The sequence below is a fragment of the Rhynchophorus ferrugineus genome, unplaced genomic scaffold (genome assembly GCF_030347505.1).
Source record: "Rhynchophorus ferrugineus isolate W39M unplaced genomic scaffold, kcgeb_rfMv2 rfM7, whole genome shotgun sequence".
NCBI classification, from domain to species: domain Eukaryota; kingdom Metazoa; phylum Arthropoda; class Insecta; order Coleoptera; family Curculionidae; genus Rhynchophorus; species Rhynchophorus ferrugineus.
Window position 1 is genome coordinate 5,755,740 of NW_027472586.1, and position 22,171 is coordinate 5,777,910.

At 33.2% G+C, this 22,171-nt stretch overlaps 2 protein-coding genes across 2 annotated transcripts in view; one reads left to right on the top strand and one right to left on the bottom strand.

Moving 5' to 3' along the window:
* Positions 1-22,171, top strand: part of LOC143199320 (CUGBP Elav-like family member 1) — a 631,257-nt gene that overhangs the window by 207,653 nt on the left and 401,433 nt on the right. The window lies entirely within an intron of this gene.
* Positions 584-1,910, bottom strand: LOC143199879 (SPRY domain-containing SOCS box protein 4). Its single transcript, XM_076409999.1, has 3 exons — positions 1,602-1,910; positions 1,143-1,542; positions 584-729 (listed from the first exon to the last, which is right to left on the bottom strand). The coding sequence occupies exons 1-3, from the start codon at positions 1,908-1,910 to the stop codon at positions 584-586; spliced, it is 855 nt and encodes a 284-aa protein (XP_076266114.1).

The following is a 22,171-nucleotide window of genomic DNA, read 5'->3' on the forward strand; positions in this document are numbered from 1 at the left end:
ATGAATTATTAATAATATAAATATTAATATTTGTCTGGTTCAGCCTAACTATAGTCGGAAAAATTAGTGGGATGTCCAGTGACCCCAAAAGCACACATGTGTCGTTTTTTTTTATTCTTTAGTCTTCTCCCGACAATTTCTTATAATAAAGAAGTAGCCGGCGTTATAAAATAAATAAATTTGTATGTATCATTAATATATACTTCATTTGCTTTTATCATAAACTGTTCTAAATAGGAGTACTGTTTATAGTATCAATTTATATAAAATATCAATAGATTTTTTGTGAAACAAGGAAAAAGAAATTCTTTTCTCGGATATATCGATATATTTCTAAAAATTCGGAATTTTTCTACCTGAGAGCAATACCGGTGTAAATTGTTTAGTTTTATTAGTACAGTTGGCACAAGAAAACAACGAATAATAACATTAAACCGTTTATTTTACCAATTAATTAATTATAGTTATATTTAGGCTTCATAAAATATCTTAAGATCTATTATTTAAACATGCGAATGTCTGTAACATTTATGTAAAACCTATGATTTTAAATACATAGTAGGTTAGTCAATAAATAATAACTTTATGGGTAGGTCAGTCCGGGCCTACTAACGTAAGTCTCCAAAGATTCTGGCAGATTGAGATGTTTAGAGTCCTCTACGATATTCATGAGCCCAATGGCATTGCGGATAGCTGCTCTCGCTAAAAGTTTTAGGGATGGAGGTCCTTCTGCAAAGCAAACAAAAATGAAATTATAAAAGCGCCTGCTTTTAGTAAGAGAAGGTTTTTTGTCAGTATCACAATTTTGGTTTCTTTTTAAAATCGTTTTGGGCTTTAATTGACAATGAATAACAGCGTCGTAATCGTCCATTAAATGTAATTGATTCGTCCTTTACTGAAGTTATGTTGGATCGCAACAAAGTGGTGCTGTAATTAACTTGAAATGAAACAGGAAAATGTAGAAAACCTCATAACATCTAGAAGAAGCCATATCGTCAAAAAACACTAATAGTAAACAGCTCTAGAGGACATCCACAAAGTGAATAAAATCTAATAGAAGAATAGAAAATAAATTAAAATGGATAGGCAGCAGAAAAAATATAAAATAGAAAATAATATTTATCGTCTGAAAAAATACTTACTTGGAAGGGACCCAGCATATCTAATAGCGGCGACCCCATAATAGTTAGCCATGTTGATGATCGGATATATGGTCTTGTTGTTTAAACCGGTGAAGGCCACTCCGAGATTCTTGCCGTCGACCACATAACTGAGCGTGCCCTCGTCCATATCCAGAAGGACCATGATTATATCCGAAAAAATGAATTCGTCATCCGGGTTCCGTAACACCGGGTACCGCCAGGAGTGCCCGTTGTGGTACGCGGTGCATGTCTCGATATCGACGCCCCAGGAGTGCGGATTCGTGCCCACCACCGGCGCCGTCCTCTCGATCATTAGCGGCGCCTGCTTGGTTGCGACTCCGATGATAGGAAAAGGACTACGCTGTTTATGGGGCCATCGGATCTCCCAGCAGTGCAACCCCTGTAAAATATAATCGATTATTGGCATCCCAGCACGTGGGGTTCGAACGGATAACTTACGGTGGTGAATCCAACAAGGCCCCTAATACAGTCCGTGCTACTATGGCGCGCGACTCTGGCACATAAGAGCGAGTTGCTGAACACGTTCAAGTAAGGAGATTTGTCGGCCACATTCCACCCTCTACGCACTACCGCCCCATTCGGCAATGCCGGCATGTCCAGAATTATCTCCGTTCTTTGGCAGGGGGGCACTTCTTTGGCCAGAGGCGGTACTTTAGCGTCCGTAAATAACAATCGCGGTTGATACTCGACCATAATGTAGATATCAATATAAAACTGGTAGTCTATATCGCGAAAAGTGGGATCCATGATTATTCTTAAGATAGACAACTGACTATCTACTAGACAGCTCAACTGTCGTCCATTTAGTACGAGACTCTTACTTTATACTTCAGCAATGAAGACCCAAGAAGCTAAATAATAAATGCGTGATAAAGTACTGTTCGTTTTCAGGGCTTTCAGGTACCGTAATTAGGAAAATTTTCGAATAAACGACAACAAATCGCTTAATTGCAGGCGACCCGCTAAAACTGAAAAAAAAACCGTAAATTTTAAAGTAATAAATTAGTTCTACAGTTCTAGTTTACAACAATTATAATTTTGACTGAAATTTTATAAACTTTCATTTGTAAACATTTAAAAACGGAAAGGTAGGTACCTGGAAACTTATTAAAATGCTATAAAATATCAATTCTCAAATATTATTTCGTCGATACATCTTCAACATTCAGTAGTGGTTTTATTCGGTGTTTATGACGTAATGTAACTATTTTATTGAATCAAATTTGGGAACCGCCGTGTTAAATAACATTCAGTTTTAACATCGTTACGTTTTTTTATATTTTCCAGACAATTTTCCTTGTTAAAATCTGTGTTGCTAACTAAATCTTAGATTATTGTCACCATCTATATGTAAAAAATATGCATAGATAAAAAATTACTGTTTTTTCAAAGTTTTGATAATATTTTTTCAAAAAATTTATTCGAATAATGACTTATGATTAAAGTTTTATCAACTTTCCATTGTAAAACTTTGAAAACGAGATGCTAAATATCGTGAAACATATTAAAATGAAGTCAGATATCAAACATTATTTCGTGGATAGATCTTTAGCAGTAATTTAGATCAAGTAACTTAGATTTTATTTGGGTGATAAAATATAATTACCCATCAAACCATATATTTTGTTGTATTGAACAATAATCCTATATGTATAGTCTATTCAAAGTTTTTTTAGTAATGCACCATGGATATTTGTGACGTCGAAATATTGCAATGTTGCCGAATTAACTCTGAGTTTCAGTTCAGTTTGGTTTTGACACAAGAAAATTCTAATCTAAATAAAATAATTGAACACCAATCTAATTTATTTTAATTTTATTGTAAGTCTAATACAGATAATATCGAAGGACTTAAAACTACAAATAAAAATGCAGGTATAATAGTTTGAAGGTTATATTTCTTTTGCTTACATTTTACTCTTTTCCATACCAACCATGAGGTTGAGTCTCTAGGCGTGTTTTTTTTTATGTAGTGGTATCATCCTGGAGGCCTAATCCACCTGATCAACAATTGTATATCTGAGGAAACAATTTTACCTTCATTCGAAAGCATATTAACTTTTTACGTTTAGTTCTTGTTTTCTTCGATGGTGTTTTTACTTGGCAAGTCATCTTGGTATCACTGTATTTTTATTTCTTCTGCTACTAGCTGTGTACATCATTTTTGGTAAAATTACTCACTGATTTCTGTCTAATGCCTTTACCATATCTACAAAACAGTTAGTATTCTTTCTCTCGTCGTATGTTCTAACCTAATGCTTATGTTCAATTTTCAACAATTACAATAATATCTGTTCACACAAATCATTCACGCCCTATAATACAATTTTCTATAGTTATATTCAATTAATTATGTGCATACCTTTAGTTGTTACCACTCTCATCACTGGGTCTCAGGAATTTCCAGCATTGCACATCATTATCACATTTCCTCTGAAAGTTTGTAAGTAATGTTAAAATAAATTATATTTGAGAACATTTTTGTTCAATTATTTTATTTAGATTAGAATTTTTTTTGTATGTCAAAGCCAACTGAATTAAAATTTAAAGTTGATGCGGCAACACTGTAATGTTTTAACGCCACAAATATCTACGACGCATTACTAAAAAAACTTTAAATATGCTATATATAATTTGTCCCTATTTATCTATCTAAACATCTAAAGATAAGTAAAAAATGCGTATTTTTATTACTTTAGTTTTAAAATATATTATTATAAAATGTCGTTATAATAACATTTTATTCAAATTTTTACAACTTTAAATATAATGGTCCGTTATTATCTCAATTTTTAAATATACATGTTTTTCATTACCACCCTCTATTAGAATCCTATTTGTCGAAACAGAATAATAAATTTTATTAGTGAGGTACTTTTATGAGTTAGAATTATTGTGTTTGAAACGAATTAAAACGAAATAATATGTCTATCCACCAACAACAAATAATTCATAAAAACAATTACATACAATAAAAAAATTAAACACACATCTTGTTTGGCATATTTTGCTATTCTTTACAATTATTTTGAATATATTGTTAATTGATTATAAGCATACGAGTTCTGGAAAGTGAAAGATTAAGGAAAAACAAATAAACACTTGTAATCGTTAAGAAATAATTTACCGTATAATTATTAAGAAATTGAACAAATTTAGATAATAGTTTTTCTTGCAATTTTGATATAAAAATTTATTTCCCTTCTTGCTTTTCCTTGTAAGTACTATATATTATTACTGATATATTTTTTTCAGTAACAATTATCACTATTGGTTTTTTTACTAACAAGTCAATTGAAATGTCCCCGGCCTACCATAGTAAAACACATTTTTTTGCAAAATTGGTTTTTTTTATTCAACATAATTCCCTTCAAGGATGATACACTGATTATAGTGACCCTCCAACTTTTCGATACAACTTTTGTAGTACGATTTGTCCTTTGCTTCAAAATAGGCCGCAGTTTCGGCGATCACCTCTTCATTAGACGAAAATTTCTCCCCAGCGAGCATTCTTTTGAGATCTGAGTACAGGAAATAGTCGCTGGGGGCCAGATCTGGAGAATATGGTGGAGAAGGTAGCAATAGAAGAAGCATTACTGTTGCAACATATGCTGACGATACGGCGGTTTAATTATCAAACGAGGATCCGATATCAGGCAAAAAAATCCTCCAACTTCATCTTAACAAAGTCGATTTTTGTGGACGGATTGTGATTGACAACGTGACGCATCATCAAAGGGACATAATCTACATAAGACATTCACCCTTTGTAGAAGAACTTCCGCAAGCAGACAACGCTAAATATCTATGCATTGGTCGAGGTTTGACATGGAAAAAACATACAGTTACCAAACGCAAACAGCTTGGGCTTAAGCTAATCCAAATGTACTGATTGATAGGGCGTAAATCTAAATTATCATTGGATAACAAGGTTTTGCTATATAAGTCAATACTTAGGCCCATTTGAACCTACGGTATCGAACTGTGGGGTATTACTAGCAAATCTAACATAGATATCCTCCAGAGATTCCAGAATAAAGTGTTGTCCCCATAGAACCCATAACGAGTGTGATTCGGAGTGTTAGTGCGAAGTACTCTAAAAGGCTATAAGTGTATCCCAATGCATTCGCCAAACAGTTAAATATGCGCAATGACAGTGAAGTGCGTAGGTTCCAACGTAAACTATCATACGAACTGATTAATAGATACATAGAGTGAGATTTAGTAATCTCTAGAATAAGCTAGAATAATTTTTAGAATAAGTTAGAATACTATCTAGAATAAGATTTACATTAGAAGTTGTATAGTAAGATCACTTCATCTTCTACATGCCAGGATAGTTATATTATACGACTGAAATCATATAATCATAATATATAAAAAAAATACATGCGAGATGGTGTCTTTTAATTTAAATTTTATTAAAATGAAGGCAAGTATTTTGCTCAACTCTGTTTGCGGGACAATACGCGGCCCAGTGTAAATATCCCAAATCAAATTCGGGTATTATCCTGGACGATTTGTCTTCGCTCTTTCGAAGACACGCCGGTCGGCGCGTCAAGTGTCGCGAGAGGGCGCGCGGGCCGCCGCCAAATTGAATTGGCGGCGGCGGCGGCGGCGACGGTAGTGGCGGCGTCAGCGTCCACGGTCGGCGTCCCCAGTGCAGTGCGAGGCATCGAGACGACCGGTATGAGCGTCGCGACGCGCAAGCAAACGCGGACGATACGTCCTCGACGGCGGCAACACGACGACGGCCATCAGGAAGCAACTCGCCGCCGATGATGCCGGCCGAATATCAGTTTTTTTTTCTCTCCACTCTGTTGCTGTCGCTGTCACTCTGTCTGAGATCATTCCGCGTTTGGTGTCGATGATGTGCAGTTAGATCGAAGCTTGGATTTATTTGGTGCCTCATTGCTCTAGGCTTGTTTCCGGTTCGTTTACCGAACCGAAACCGACGGATCTCACTGGTCTCCATGGTTGGGAGAGGCGGGCTTCGAGCACGAAGTAACGGGAGCACAGTAACTTGTTGATTGATGATGCGAATATTTTTAAATTGCCAGCGAAATCGAAAAAAAAAAACAAAAACACTTGTTGGCACATAAGCCCAGGCGTCGTAATTGTCCATTAGCGGGTCTCGAAGTTGGCCGTGCACTTTTCCCTGCACGACGTTTCGATATTCGAATAATCGCATCATCAACCAAAGTGCGAGACGTCGTCGACAGTAAACAGACGCAAATTCAAGTTTCTTTCTAACCATGTATGTTTTGCCGGTTGCTTCTCAACGCAGTAGCGTGGTTTATTTTGCTCCAGGTTTCTTATTACAAGACACAAACATATTAATTAATAAAACCTTTTAAAAAACAAATAATTGTCATCAATAATGTATTTTAATCCAAAATTATTACTAATTTCTCATCTCAAGGAACCTCCTTCAATCAACTAGTTGATTCTGATACCAAAAATATTTGAAGCTTTAATGATGCTGTAAATAAACAATAAGACAAGTTAAGATACATACTGGAACTTAAACAATATCAAAGGTACGGTAAATACACACCGAACATTTTATTGCAACTATTATTAATTAATTATAGTATAGAGCTCGATTTTGATGAACTAACATTATTTAATTGAATTACGTTAACTCTAATATATTTTCATTTTTATTGATGCTAAATTATGCTTAGTAGAATTTGAATATTTGTATCAAGATATTGCAGTAATTAAAGACTAATTAAAACTGCTATCATTTGTTTATGTCTGAACTTGTGGGAGCACATAAACTTGTTGATTCTTGAACCTCCAAAACATAATATCGTTTTTAAGGGATTAAAAGTGACCCCAGTTAATTATTTGGTGTATTTTACAGTATATTTTGCTTCTTTATATTCATCAATATACAGGTGATGAACAAAATAATATGATTTCCTGACATATACACAATATTTATTTATTAATAAGGAATTCAGTCACCATTTACTTCTAAACAGCTGCAATTCTTCAATAGATTAGTAGACTTTGTTTATAGTTTTCAATAAAATGTTGTCCCATTTTAAGAAGTGTACCAAAACAACCGCCAATTGCTTTCAGTGCAAATGTAACCCTCACTCTTTGCTTACTATTAAAACTCCCCATGACTGTTCAATTATGCTGAGGCCTGGGGATTGTGCTACCCAGTGATTATGTTTGATGATATTCTGGTACTCATTTTACTTGTGTGTTGGAAGAACTTTTATCTCTGACTGTAACAGTGTTTGGCAGCTAGTTATAGTATTTGTATAAACTTCATCACTGGAGATGTTATGTGAATGTGAGAACCAGCTGAATGAATACGACGTTGTATAAACGATGACGCACCATACTCTCCCTATCATCCAATTTCCAAGTTACACGATAGTCGCACCTCTTTATTCTACAGTGCATAACCTACAAGACTTGGCATGTAAACTGAGCAATACATACGTACACATTATACGCAAAAGAGATTTAGCCAAGATGTACCATATTGCAAGAAGTTCATATTTGTTTGTCTATCCCCTATATTAATGTCAAGAAGCCATACTTCAAATAACTTGTTGATTCTGACACTTGTCCACATATGTTTTAACATGCAATGATTTAATTAATTTGGCTATAGATAAAAAAAAAGTATATAAAATCATTTTAGACTTCGATACATTTTATTACATCTATTATAACTTAGTTACTGTTAATTTAGTTATAATAGATTGCTGTTATTTGTATAGAGACTTTTTATACTAAATTCATTTAACTTTAAAGATTATGAATAGTTTTTGGTTCCTATGAAAATTTTCATTTGTATTAACTGACATATTTACTCTCGTATTTTCTCATTCAACAAAATGTAATATATTGCAAGAGGTTCATATTAGATTTTATATTTTAGATCTTCTATCTCCAACTGGTTGTTATCCTTCCTATTTAATTACTAACAATTATAAAAACACACATATTTGTATTTCCTTTTAATTTAAATATAATTTCTTTTAAATAGTTAAAATATTAAATAGAAAACATGTAATTATCTGGTGTAGAGTGTTTTTCGGTTGATGTTTTTTTATAGGAATTTAATTAAAATGGGAATATATTACCCACACACTCGGATTTACTCTATTTGCTGTAAAAGTTTTAATGAACATTTTGATCCAGTACGTTTTTAGGTTTTAAAGTCATTAAAGTTTTTTTTTAATTGAATTTAATTAATGTCTGTGGTTAATCTAATAGTATAATATGTAGAGGGTAATCCATAAATAATTGTTTTTTTTTGTAATATTAATAACCAGCTGATTCTAAATGCTTCGTGTGTGTCGTCCATTATAATATATAGACAAAATAATAAATTTGAGATCCTGAACTGAAAGTGATTTTTGAAGGGTAATAAATTAGATTGGAAATTTTATTTTATAGGATTTCTAATCTTTATTATATACAGAGAGGACGACGCCTTTTTATGTCGATTATAATTGGGTAGTCCTAGCTATTTTTACTGAACGAATTCGTATAAAACATGTATTATTTTTTATCAACTTTTTGAATGAGAAATTGGATGGGAGATAAATATTTGTTTGATTCTGACGATAATTGTATATTCCATAGTTTTGTGTCTTGGTGTCTTGTGGTCTGCTATCTGATTTGGCTGCAGCTATTGTCTATACAATATTCTTCTTTTCTTGACCATACCGGATATACCTGGTTATACATTTCTTTGCTCATTATATGTGATTATCATGCTCTATAAGATCAAAGACCTGGAGGCTTCATTAATTTTTAAATTTTTCCGTCATAGTCAAATATAAATAACTATAACAATAGAAGATATAAGTAACATTTTTTTAGCTGATTTCTTCTTAAAATATAAGTTAATATTTTCATTCGAACTTTATATATAATCTTAATTATAAATTAATTCTTACTAGCACCAATTGACAAGCAAGATGAGTGTGGAATAATTAATTTCGTGACGAATATTTTCTTTAAGATGTTGAATCATTTGGGGCTCGTTCGCATAAGCTTTTGATTTTAAAAGACGCCATAATGAAAAGTCTGGTGCTGTTAAACCCGCAGATCTGGCTGGCCATGCTAAATTGCCACTTCGCGAAATTAGTCTTCGTGGAAAATCGTCATTCAATAATAAAATTGGTGAATGAACTGTATGTGCTGTGGCCCCATCTTCCTGAAGCCATATGTCCTCTGGTCCTTGCTCTTCGATTTCAGGCCCAAGAAAATTTCGGTGCATGTCTTGGTACTGTTCCGACGTAACAGCAACTGCTACACCTTGGTCATTTTCAAAAAAAGGGACCAATGATGTTTCATAAATTAATTGAGGATTTTGTGTTGTCCAAAACCGACTGTTCTATTTATTGACGTGGCCACTGCTTCGTCACTCACTTTCAGAAATCTTCAGTTTCACCAGACAGCCTTAGGATTGCATTACTCTACTCAAATCGTTGATCAGTATCTCTCGGTAACAATTTTTGGACTAACTGAATTTTGTACGGGAACATTTTCAAATCAGTTTTCAAAATTCGCCTTAAACTGCGTGTAGAAATGGGTAACTGGGAACCACTTCTCCGAATTGATGTTTCTGGAAACTCTGCAACACTATCGCACACCAGAGCCATATATTCAGCGTTATGAGACGTTCGTTGTCTTCCAGAACGAGGCCTGTCTGCTGTCGTACCGTACTGTCGAAAATTCGCATGTAAACGTTAAATTGTGGTTTTGTGAGGCACTTGACAATTAGCATATTTTTGACGCAATTTCTCCTGAGTGGCGATAATGGAACGATTGTTTTCAATAAATATTGTTACTACTTCTGCTAGTTCTTGTGGCGTATATTTTTCCATAATAAAATGTACAAAACACAAAATGGTTAAAGCGAAACCGAGCTAAAAGTCACATAACCAAGATGGCGCGCAATGAAAATAGTATCGGGACTTCTGCCCCAGCCGTTATTTACCTCAAGCTAAAGTCAATAGCAACACCTTATACAAGGTGGTGTAGTTTAGTTGCTGTGATTTAACAGACCTATTTCAAGTTTTAAGGCCATATCTTAGACAGCTCGGTGGATTCATTTTATGTCGAGTTCCTCGTAATGTTCGTGTCCAAGAATGTCAAGCAATCTCGGTGGGATCTCCTATAATTATGCATATAAGAATTGTATTTGAAATTCCCGATTTCCTTCTCATTTTTAGCAATATCTTAATTTCTTCAATAAAAAATACATTTTTAATATCGAAAATATATATTTAAGATTTAAGTATAAAATATACATTATATAAACGATGTTTTGAGAAGGTTATTAAAAGCGACAGCCGAGGTTACAAACGATAAACACTCCACGACAGTGTAATTAGTTGTATTTTTCTAATTGCAGTTTTATTTTAGACAATGTTATGAGACTAAGCGCCAGCAATTTAGTCATCGGTTTTGTAGCAATTTTATTATACTACGAAACTAACTTACTTGAAATATTTTGTGACATTATTTCGTTATACTATACTTATATATAATGTTGTAACCGAACCGTGATTTTTGTTGTTGTAATAGTTTTAATACAAAAAACATATTACATAATTGATGATATGGAAATGTTAAAATTCGCAGAATATCTTTTATGGTGTCCATCACATGACACACAGTACATGAACTTCTAGTTCAGAGTTAATATATTGTGCTGTCATGTTCTTTTCACCAGAGCCAATTAAACTAGAGTTAGAAACTATTTACTTTCAGTTTTCTTTACGCATTAGCTTCCTGTCTCGCTCTACCTATCGCTAGAAGTCATAAAACGGCCAGGGTCTATCGTTTTCGTCATCATTTTGAAGAGTGAAGCATTTCATTCACAGAAACGTTGGGCTTGCGCTTTAATTTGTTTCCGTTTTTGGTCAGAAAGTTAAAAAATTATCAACCGCGGCCTCGTAAATTGTCCAGGGTCGCTTTCAACATGTTCATGTTCTTTTTGTTTTCGTTTTGATATTAATAAGTCAAAATAATAACTTAAGGATAAAACGGACCTTTTACTCTGGACGCTTTTGGAAGTTTCAGAATTACCAATCACTTGATCCATATGTAACTTCCTTCAATTTTGAACGGAAGGCGTTTATCGTTAAAGTTAAACATGTTTTTCTATTTTTGTAAGGGATAAATATAATTGAATATGATGCCTTCAATGTCATTCGCAGATCGACGACTTTGATTCTGTTAAAATATATTTAACATTAATAAGTCCCCTAATGTTAATAAAGTAAACAGGTTGTATTTACAAAATTTAACAAGTATATCTCCCAATTGTTATTTACTTTGATATATTTCATATATTTATATAGCGATGTGAATCAAACCAAACTATATACGTCCTTTTTTATTGTAACGGCGATAATTTGTCAATGTTGTTGTTACTGGGAAAGAGCTGGAAGTGAAGATGAGTTATTTTGTGTTTTTTATATTGATGAAAATCCAAAATTCTTTATTATTTTTTTTTGTAATATCAAACGAAAATATGAAAGTATATTATTCTATTAATAATGAAAACTAACGGAAATATGAACAAACCTTGGTTTTATCAGTATTTCAAAAATATTTTATCTGATTTCGATAACATAAGTTGTATAATTTTGTTATTTCTTTTTGGCTGTAACACCATATTCGATTTTTGAAATATTTTCTATATATTATGGTAATTAAATAATAGCAAGTTGTAATAATTGGTAAGTTATTCATTATGAATGCCTTCCTTGAGCGTTATATATCGTTTTCGTGACGTCCCTCATGATTTATTCATCAAATTTACAACCTATGATATCACAACCGACCTACTCGTCTGATTTCTGTTGAACTTCTGACCTGTTGCAAGATTCAAGTAAAAATGCTTTAAGGATATTGTTGAGTATGTTAATGATATTAGAATTTATTAAAAAATATAAATTAATCACAACATTTTCCATTATTTTATACATTTCAAACTGGTGTTAGTATGTGGAATGGAACGAGTGGAGTGATCCAGTCATCGATCCATTTTTGAATTGTATGCTATATGCATAAAAAAGTTTTTAGACCGTGAATATTTGATTTCAGTGTCGATGTATATCGCTTTCCTTGTCTAATGCATGCTTTTTTATGCGTGGGATGATCACAGTAGGTCCAATTCTCATCACCACTGACAATAAGCCACAGAAAACTTTTATTTTTTGCATGACAAGCAATGAGAACTTGGTGTTGAAACCGTTCAAAATTACATTTTCTTGCAACTTTGATTTCAATTAACATTTATTGCTGAATTTAGCTGCAGATGAGTTATATTTAAAGATAAATCAGATATTAACTTAGTTGTTACTTAACACTTTGAAACTTGGACTGTTCACTGGACAGAATATATAATATTTTAATCAAAAGTTGATGAAAACTGACTCTTTTTAAGTTTGATTGACTTTAGTCTATCCGAAGAAGCAGTGAACTCACGTCATAACAATTTATGACGTCGAAACAGTGCATTGTTTCCGCATTTAATGTTAACACTTTACTCATTTTAGTTTTTTTATAATTTTTTTCATAACATCTTTGTTAGGTACGCTTAGTACAATCTTAATTTACAATTAATTTATTACTACTTTTCTTATGTACTTGGATTAATTAACAAGCAAGACGAGTGCGAGAAAATACATCAATATGTATTCCTCAATTATAAAATTATAACTTATAGCTATAATTTACACTAAATGTATACACTTTATATAAGTTCGTATGGTTTTGTTCGCTTCAATCTCCTGACATCCTGCGCGCTGTCCAGCAATTGTAGTGATCGATAACTTCGCAAATCCATTTGATTTCCAGGTCATTGTGCAGTTCTTCGTTGGTTACATAACGCTAGGCATTGGTAATCAATCGGGGAACCTTGTTTTGACAGCGTTGTTGGACTAGTTGATTTGAATTTTTAGTGCAACCCCATATTTGCACCCCATTGATCCGAATTGGCTTTATAATTGTATTATAGATCAACCTCTTCGATTTGAGATCAAGTTAAGAGTATCTTCCCAATAATCACTATAGTTGTTTTATTTTGGTTCTAATGTATTTTGCTTTTTGTCTAACCTGATGTTGCTTCCATAATTAACAATATTCTGATATAAATAAAATAATGAAATAAAGATTTAGGTTATAAAATACAATTTCTTTTAACATTATATTCAACATCTAAAGCGAATATTACCGAAGGACTTAAACTACAATTAACTAAACAACCAAAATAATTCGTACGTTTAAGTTATTCTATTATATTCACATTGAACTTTTTTCTAAGCTATCTATGTTATCCCCAGGAGGCTTAATCGACCTAGTTGATAATTGAACATCTAACTAATGTATTTTATTTTCATTAGAGAACGTATTTTATGTTTAGTTCATGTTTCCTTCGATGCTGTGGTTTCTTATCAAATCGTTCTGATATTAGAGTATTACTTTTTAGTTTCATTCATTACTACATTCTCCCTAATGTATTAACCGTTTTTGCAAAACAGTCAGTATTCATTCTTTCTTCGTACATTTTAACCAAAAGCTGATATATATTCCGAACTACACACATATCTATGCACATAAACCTTTGACACCTTACAATACGAGTTAGCCTATTTGAATTATATGTTCATCTTCCACTCTCATCACCCTATCTTAATATTCTCAGCATTGATTATACATAATACCTCATGATATCGCATCCAGAAAGTTTCACTCATTCACTGTCAAATTTTGAATAAGTATTTAAATCAATAAGTAAGGAGTTAACTTCCAATCTAACACTACTTCACTATTCCACGATTTGTCAATTCCTTAGAATTTCTTTCTTCTTAGAGAAAACCTAGTCAAAGGTTATTCTAACTTCTATCTTTTCCCATCAACTGTTGTTGTCTTTACACTCTTCTTATTAGAATCTTGCCATGGGTGGCAACATTTGTATTAAATAATTGACAAAAAGACCTAATACCAACACACTAGTTTGGGTTTATTAACAAGCATTCAATAATTGACCAGGTCCACATAATAACATATATTATTGAAAAAGCCTCCGAAAGTAAAAAAGTATATTCAGCTATATTCTTAGATGTAGCATCAGCCTTCGATAAGGTTTGGCATGAAGGCCTTGTTCATAAACTATAAAAAATGGTACCAAAACAGCACACCGAACTATTAAAATCGTACATTACAGCTAGAATGTTTAGAGTTAAACACGAAGAAGCTTACTCTACAATGAAAGAAGCTAAAGCAGGTATACGACAAGGAATTGTATTGGGAGCAATGCTTTATCTAGTCTACACTTGTGATATACCACAAATGGAGAATATTATGATGGCTATATCTGCTGATGATACTGCGATTATAGCTGTCGGAGACAATAATGAAGTAGCCTTACGAATATTACGACAGACAAGTGACAATATAAATAATTAGACACAAGCTTGGAAAATAAGAATTAATGAAAGTAAATCTGTACGTGTGCAGTTCACCTAAAAAAAACCGTACAGGTACCAATAACATTAAATAATACTATCATTCCATAGAGCAACAACGCTAAATATCTTGAAATTAATCTTGATATTTGGAAGAAAATCACAATTATCAGTACATAATGAATTGCTATTATATAAGCAAATACTGAAACCTCTATGGACATACGGAGTTCAATTATGGGGATGTTCTGCAAAGAGTAACATAAATAAAATTCAAATTTTTCAGAACAAAGTCCTGAGAGTATCGTGGGCGCACCCAAATAGTATAGGACTGATTACGGTCTCGATGTACCTTCAGATACCCACAGTCAGTCAAGAAATCAAGAAAATTGCAATGGGGCATGAGTAAAGACTCCATTCTCATGAGAATATTGAAGTATTCCAGCTCTCGGATACCACTAGAACAGGACACAGACTTAAAATAATCAAACCACCTGATCTTGTGTAGTGTTATATATTGAGGTGCGTATAATAAAAAATACAGCAGTGATATGTATAAACTTTATTTCACCATAGACTGAGATAAGGCCAATGGGTCCTCCTAGTTATATACCTAGATTTAAGTTATCATAAAGACAAGTTGTAGGTTAGACGGAAATAACTAGTAACAATGTAATAATTAAGTAATAAAAGAATGTTTATATTCAATGAATTACTGACCGTTTCTAGATACTTTCTCTTCGGTGAATCCAAAATTATATAGTTTTTTTTTATTTGAGAGATTTTTGTTATGTTACACTATTCGGTGCAGCTAATACTTAGAAGAATTTTACAGACATTTGACAACTTCAACGACAATATTGTCTGGTATTAAAACATTAAGGCAATACATTATACATCTTGATGACGTGAGTTCAGTGAGTAGATAGACTATAGTTCCATCATAGATAAGAATAAATATAACAGGATGTTTGTAAAATTGTGATCAGAAGTTGTAAATGGTATTTTCGTATGTCTTTTTATAGTGATACTTATATTGTGAATTATATAGCTTCTCGAACCCAGTTTTCTCGACAAGCTGTAACTTAAACTCAATTACTCCGATCTATATCTAAAATTATCCGGTCTCCAAGACACGATCTACTTCCCGACGTAATTAATGTTATGTTTTAATTGTATTCGAGACCGGGATCTGTTTTCTTTGGCAGCGGGACGCATCTTCGGTACGGATATCGAGCTCTCTTTTTTAGCGGTGACCGAAAGAGAATTTCTACGCCCGCCGACTGTGATAATTAACGCGTAATAGTGTCATTTTTAAAGACGGCACACTTTCGGTTCCATGCTAATAGGGAACCGTCCCCGTGTGGCCGGCGTCACCGAGGGGAAAACGCTACGTCCTCCCAAGACTGGGGATTATGGTTATAGAGTTCTCCTGGCTGCGTAAGCTATAAAAGATGCCGTAAAAGTTTGTGGTGTTTTTCTTCTCTCTCGCGCGCTTTCCCCGTTCGAAATGTAAGTTTAATAAGTCCTGTTATTGCCGTTTTAATATTTTAGGCGAGTTTTTCATTGCCGGCAAGTAACAAATTGCGGGAAGTTTTTTATATTTTTTTATTATAATGAGATTAAAAGCGTGGAACGGTGTTTTTTAGTTCGCTGTAACATTTGGTTGCGTAGTAATTATTAATATTGGTTTGTTTAAAAATACAGTTTGAGTAAAACAACGTCTACATTGAATTTTACACTATATCGAAGGTATGGTAACATTTTATTGCATCTGTTATTAGTTTTCTTTAATACTAACTGAACTTGAACTTTAATACTAACTTGAACTGATAGAACTTGAATGATTTGTATCAATTCATTTATTCTTTCCAATAAAGAGTAAGATTGTTTTTTAAAGCTTTTTCCTCATCCGAGAGGTGAATGTTGACATTATTGCCATGTATTAAGTAGTAAAAATGTGCAGCTTTTCTCAAGTTTTTTGCGCTCATTTCCTTTCAGAAGATCGCCTGCTAATGAGACCTACGAGGTTGACAAAGAATTTTACGCTGAATCGAATGGTTATATAATAATTTTTGTACAACCGTTAGTTTTTAATTTATATATTGAAGAGTGATTTTCAAAAAGGAGTGAGAAACATTTTATGTTTCATATATCAAAAACTACAAATTATATGACAATTTCATTTCCTGCGCCCCGAAATATACATTTCTTCAAAGTTTTCTCTTCATCCGAGAGGTGAAAAAAGTTGGCACCTTTTCCATGTATGTATGTATATAGTCGTGAAAATTTACGAGATTTTCAATTTTTTTGCTCTCATATCCACTGAAGTGATAATACAGAATATACAAATTACAGACATTATAAAGAATTTTACACTGAATCGAATGGTGGTATAATAATTTATATTCATATATATATATATATATATATATATATATATATATATAATAGCCATTTTCAAGCTTTTTTTTCTCACTTATTTTCAAGTGGTCGCCTGCTAATGAAAATTACAGATATTATAAAGAATTTTGCGCTGAATCGAATGATGGTACAATAATCTGTATGCAACAGTTAGTTTTTGATTTATATTGTGAATAGTGTATTTCCAAAAAATGAGTAGATTTTTTATTACGTTTCATATCTCGAGAACTATTAATTCTAAGGCACTTTAACATGTATTTTCGTTTTCTACGCCCCAAACTGCATGTATTTTAAAAGTTTTAACTGAATCTGAGAGATAAAAAAATTTGGCACTTTTTCCATATATATAGTCGTGAAATTTTGCGATTTTTAGCCATTTTCAAGCTTTTTGTTCCCACTTATTTTCAAGTGATCGCCTGCTAATGAAAATTACAGATATTATAAAGAATTTTGCGCGGAATCGAATGATGGTATATTAATCTGTATGCAACAGTTAGTTTTTGATATATATTGTGAATAGTGTATTTCCAAAAAATGAGTAGATTTCTGATTACGTTTCATATCTAGAGAACTATTAATTCTAAGGCACTTTAACATGGATTTTCATTTTCTACGCCCCAAACTGCATGTATTTTGAAAGTTTTAACTGAATCTGAGAGATAAAAAGATTTGGCACTTTTTCCGTACATGCAGTACATTTGGTTCCCACTTATTTTCAAATGATCGTCTGCTAATGAAAATTACAGTTATTATAAAGAATATTACTCTGAATCGAACAATAGTATAATAATTGTTATGCAACAGTTAGTTTTTCATTTATAAATTCAATAGTGTATTTTCAGAAATGGGTCGGTTTACGTCTCATCATATCTTTAAAAATATGTCTTGTAAAGTATTTAACATGAATATTTGTTTATTTAACCCCAAAATAGTTATCTATTTGTGTGTTTTATCTTTATCTAGGAGTTAAAGAAATTACCACAATTTCCATATATATTAGTCGTGAGAATTTTCCAATTTCCTGCAATGTTCAAGCTGTTTACGGCGATTTCAATTCAGGAAATTCTAGCCTAACGAATAATCATCAGAAAAGATCATAGATCAAAAATTGTTTGAATAAATTCCCTTTGAAAAACGAATATCGCAAATAATAACAAAAGTACTTGTCCCCAAACCGTAATATTGAAATTTCATTTTCAAAGATACTAAACAATTCGAATCAATATCTCCCCGAACCTATTTTTCCGCTCTAAGCGTATCCCGGCCGGCCAGTCATCCATTTCCCGCTGGATCTACTTAAAACGAAACGCGGAAAGAGAGAGAGAGAGAGAGACAGGGAGAGAGACCGAAGGAAATAGAAAGATATGTATAAAGAAAAACGCGATTCGACAAATTTAATTCGTTTCGAATCAGATCTCCGAGACCGGTTTCCATTCGGCCGGAACGACGACGGTTTTTGCCGCCGGCAATTTACCGGACGAGTCCCGCGAAGGGAGATGGGATCGGATCCGTGGTCGTACGAGCCGTAGGATTTGGAATATAGACCGAAATCATAATCGGCTCATTCATTTTCAAAGCTGATTCTCCGGAAATGGTCACGGTTCATTGGGTTGTCAAAGAGAAAGGCAAATATATTTTCGGTCATGTTCTTATTCGGATGAGATCAGTTTTGTAAGTTTGTATCACAACAGGTCAATTAAAAAGTCCCCGGCCTGACACATTGATGGCGCTAGTAGAATTAAATCCATATGTTTTTCCTCAAATATTATTATTCATAACCCTCAAAAAATGCGTGTGTAAATTTGACAGCTGTCGGATCACTAGTTTGTGAATTATAGCATTTGGTGTGAGGCAACTCTTGTTATTGTGAAGAAATGGATAAAAAGGAATTTCACCTGTTGATAAAATACTGCTGTTTAAAGGGAAACGGTACAGTTTAAGCAAAAACTTGCCGTGATGCCGAGTTTCCGGACACTGCCCCAGGAAGACTTGGTGAAATGAGCACCGATGACGGTTAACGAAGTGGACGCCCAAAAGAGGTTGTTACCGAGGAAAACATTTAAAAAAGCCACAAAATGGTTTTGAACGACCGTAAATTGAAACTGAATGAAATAGCAGACACTCGGTATGAGAAATCTGATTCGGAGCAGTGTTTGAATATGTTCAAGTGTCATAATATCCAAGTTATGCGTCGATATGTGACAATGGAAGAAACATGGCTCCATCATTTCGCTCAGAAGTCCAATCGACAGTCATCCGAGTGAACTGCACACGATGAACCCGCCCCAAAGCGCGGGAAAACGCAACAAGGAGCTGACAATGTTATGGCGTTTGTATTTTGGTATGCGCATGGAATAATTTTCATTGACTACCCTGAAAAAAGAAGGACCATCAACAGCGACTATTACATAGCGTTATTGGACCGTCTGAAGGACGAAATCGCCGAAAAACGGCCGCATTTTAAGAAATAGAAAGCGCTGCTTTACCAAGACAATGCACCGTGTCACAAGTCAGTGAAAACGATCTCGATATCTCTACGTATTCCCCAAATTAAAATAAACAGAATAACACATTGCCCCATAAAAGTTCGGTTCAATCCGTGATTTCGTAACTTTATTTTGTTTTAAGACGATATCTTGGATAACATCATAAATCCATTTGATTTCTAGGTCATCGTCGCGATAATCATTGGTAACTAATCCAAGAACTTGTTTGGTTAGTTGGTTTAATGTTTTAGTGTAATCCCATATTTGCATTCGGTAGGTCGAGGTTGGCTTCACGATTGACCGATAATTAACTTATTAACTTATAATTAACTTATCCGTCTTTTTTCAAAATTCTGTCGAATTGCGAGACGGATCGTTAAAGAAAATTTTTATTTTTCTCACTTAATAAAACAAAAAGTGAAATTGAAAGTCATCAACACTTTGAGAAAATTAGTAGTGAATATAACATATGGGACAAAAGTCCCGCTACCATTTTGATTGCACGCCATCTTGGTTATGTGATATTTAGCTCAGTTTCACCTTAACCATTGTGTTGTGTGGACGTCCAAATTTTATTATGGGGTAAATATACGCCACAAAAATAGCAAAAATAGTGACAATATTTGTTAAAAATAATCGATCCATTATTGCCACTCAGGGGAAATTGTGTCAATGGTAGCGGGAGTTTTGCTCTACCCAATATAAGAATATTCGACGCTATATAGCATCAGTTACCATCTATTATGAATTCGTGTTCGATTCGAAATTGATTATCGAGCTTTTGTTCACTAATTCCTTGATAAAAGTTAATATAAATCTAATAACGTTCTATATGATTCTATACTAGAAATATACATGGTTTAGAAACTGCTACAAGATGCCCAATTATCCAATTTGACACAAATAACTTTGGAGTAGTAATCTTGTAGCCAACAATATATCTCTTAAACTGTAAACGTTAGTTGCGATTTGGAAATAAACATACGCCACAAAAAGTAGCAAAAATAGTGACAATGTTTGTTAAAAATAATCGATCCATTATTGCCACTCAGGGGAAATTGTGTCAATGGTAGCGGGAGCTTTGCTCCACCCAATATAAGAATATTAGACGATATATAGCATCAGTTACCATCTATTATGCATTCGTGTTCGATTCGAAATTGATTATCGAGGTTTTGTTCACTAATTCCTTGATAAAAGTTAATATAAATCTAATAACATTCTATATGATTCTATACCAGAAATATACATGCTTTAGAAACTGCCACAAGATGCCCAATTATTCAATTTGACACAAATAATGTTTGAGTAGCAATCTTGTAGCCAACAATATATCTCTTAAACTGTAAACGTTAGATGCGATTTGGAAATGTTTAAATTAGAGTGCAATCCAATCAAGTTTACAATTAACATGTTTCACACCGAAGCAAATATTTAACCGAAAGTTCAAACACCGCGTGGAGCAAAATAAACCAGAGCTGCTAGTTTAACTTGCAGCTTATTTTAACAGAGTTCATTTTTTAAATGTTGTAAACTGTAATGTCCGTTGTTTAAGCAAATAAGAACCGAAAATAACGAATAGATTATGCGATTATGCTACAGTGTCGTTCAATATTTGCTCGTAGATAATAACCAGCTGTTAGATTCGTATATGAGTTGTCTATTTCCATGAATACAGGAAGATCAACATATAGTTATTAAAAAATCTAGTTAACCATGTAAGACAAACAGTTAACCTACAGGCCTGTTAATAAATAATTGAATAAACGTCTTCTAGTTCGATCTGATACCCATTAACTCCTTTCTAACTTGTCTATGAGTTTTTCTTTGACTTTTTTTTTATTGAACTTAGTGACTTTTTCGATTTTTGAGACTTTTTGATACCTGACTGGCTTCTTGTCGATATTGGAAGCATTTTCGAAAGAAACGTTTCTAATCTTTTCCAAAGGTAACGACATTTTGTTGGTTTTCTATAAACAATAGAGGTTTATTAATATGGATTTCCTTAAACACATTTAGATTATCATTTTTTCAATAATTATGACTTTTTTTTATATTAACTATATCTTGCCAATCCCTGATTATTTGGATCGTAGGTTATCTGCCTATTTGTGTCATCCTACCTAATCTGTGTTTAAAGCTAAGACGTACGTCTCTCCATATTAGCAATCGATGACATACATCATTTCCTCGTCGTTATTGCATGTATTAGGCCACCACTAAAACGCATACATGAAAATATCGACTATTTATTTAATCGTCCTACCATTCTATGTGTTCAAGTCTAAGATGTACGTCTCTTTATATTATCAAGCGAGAACATATAGTGCGTTCAATAAAACAGTGAACTCGCGTCATCCGAACTGATGATGTCAAAACGTCGCAATGTTGCCGCATCAACTCTGAGTTCTAGTTCATTTTGGCTTTGACTTATGAAATAAAATTCTGATCTAAATAAAATGATTAAACAAAAATACTGTTATCAAATATAGTTTATTTTATAAACATTATAGTACAACTGATGCATATATTATCGAAGGACGTAAAACTACAATTAATTATACAATTATAATAGTTTGTAGGTTAGGGTTGTATATTATTATATTTACATTGAATTCTTTGTCATTTTCTTCGC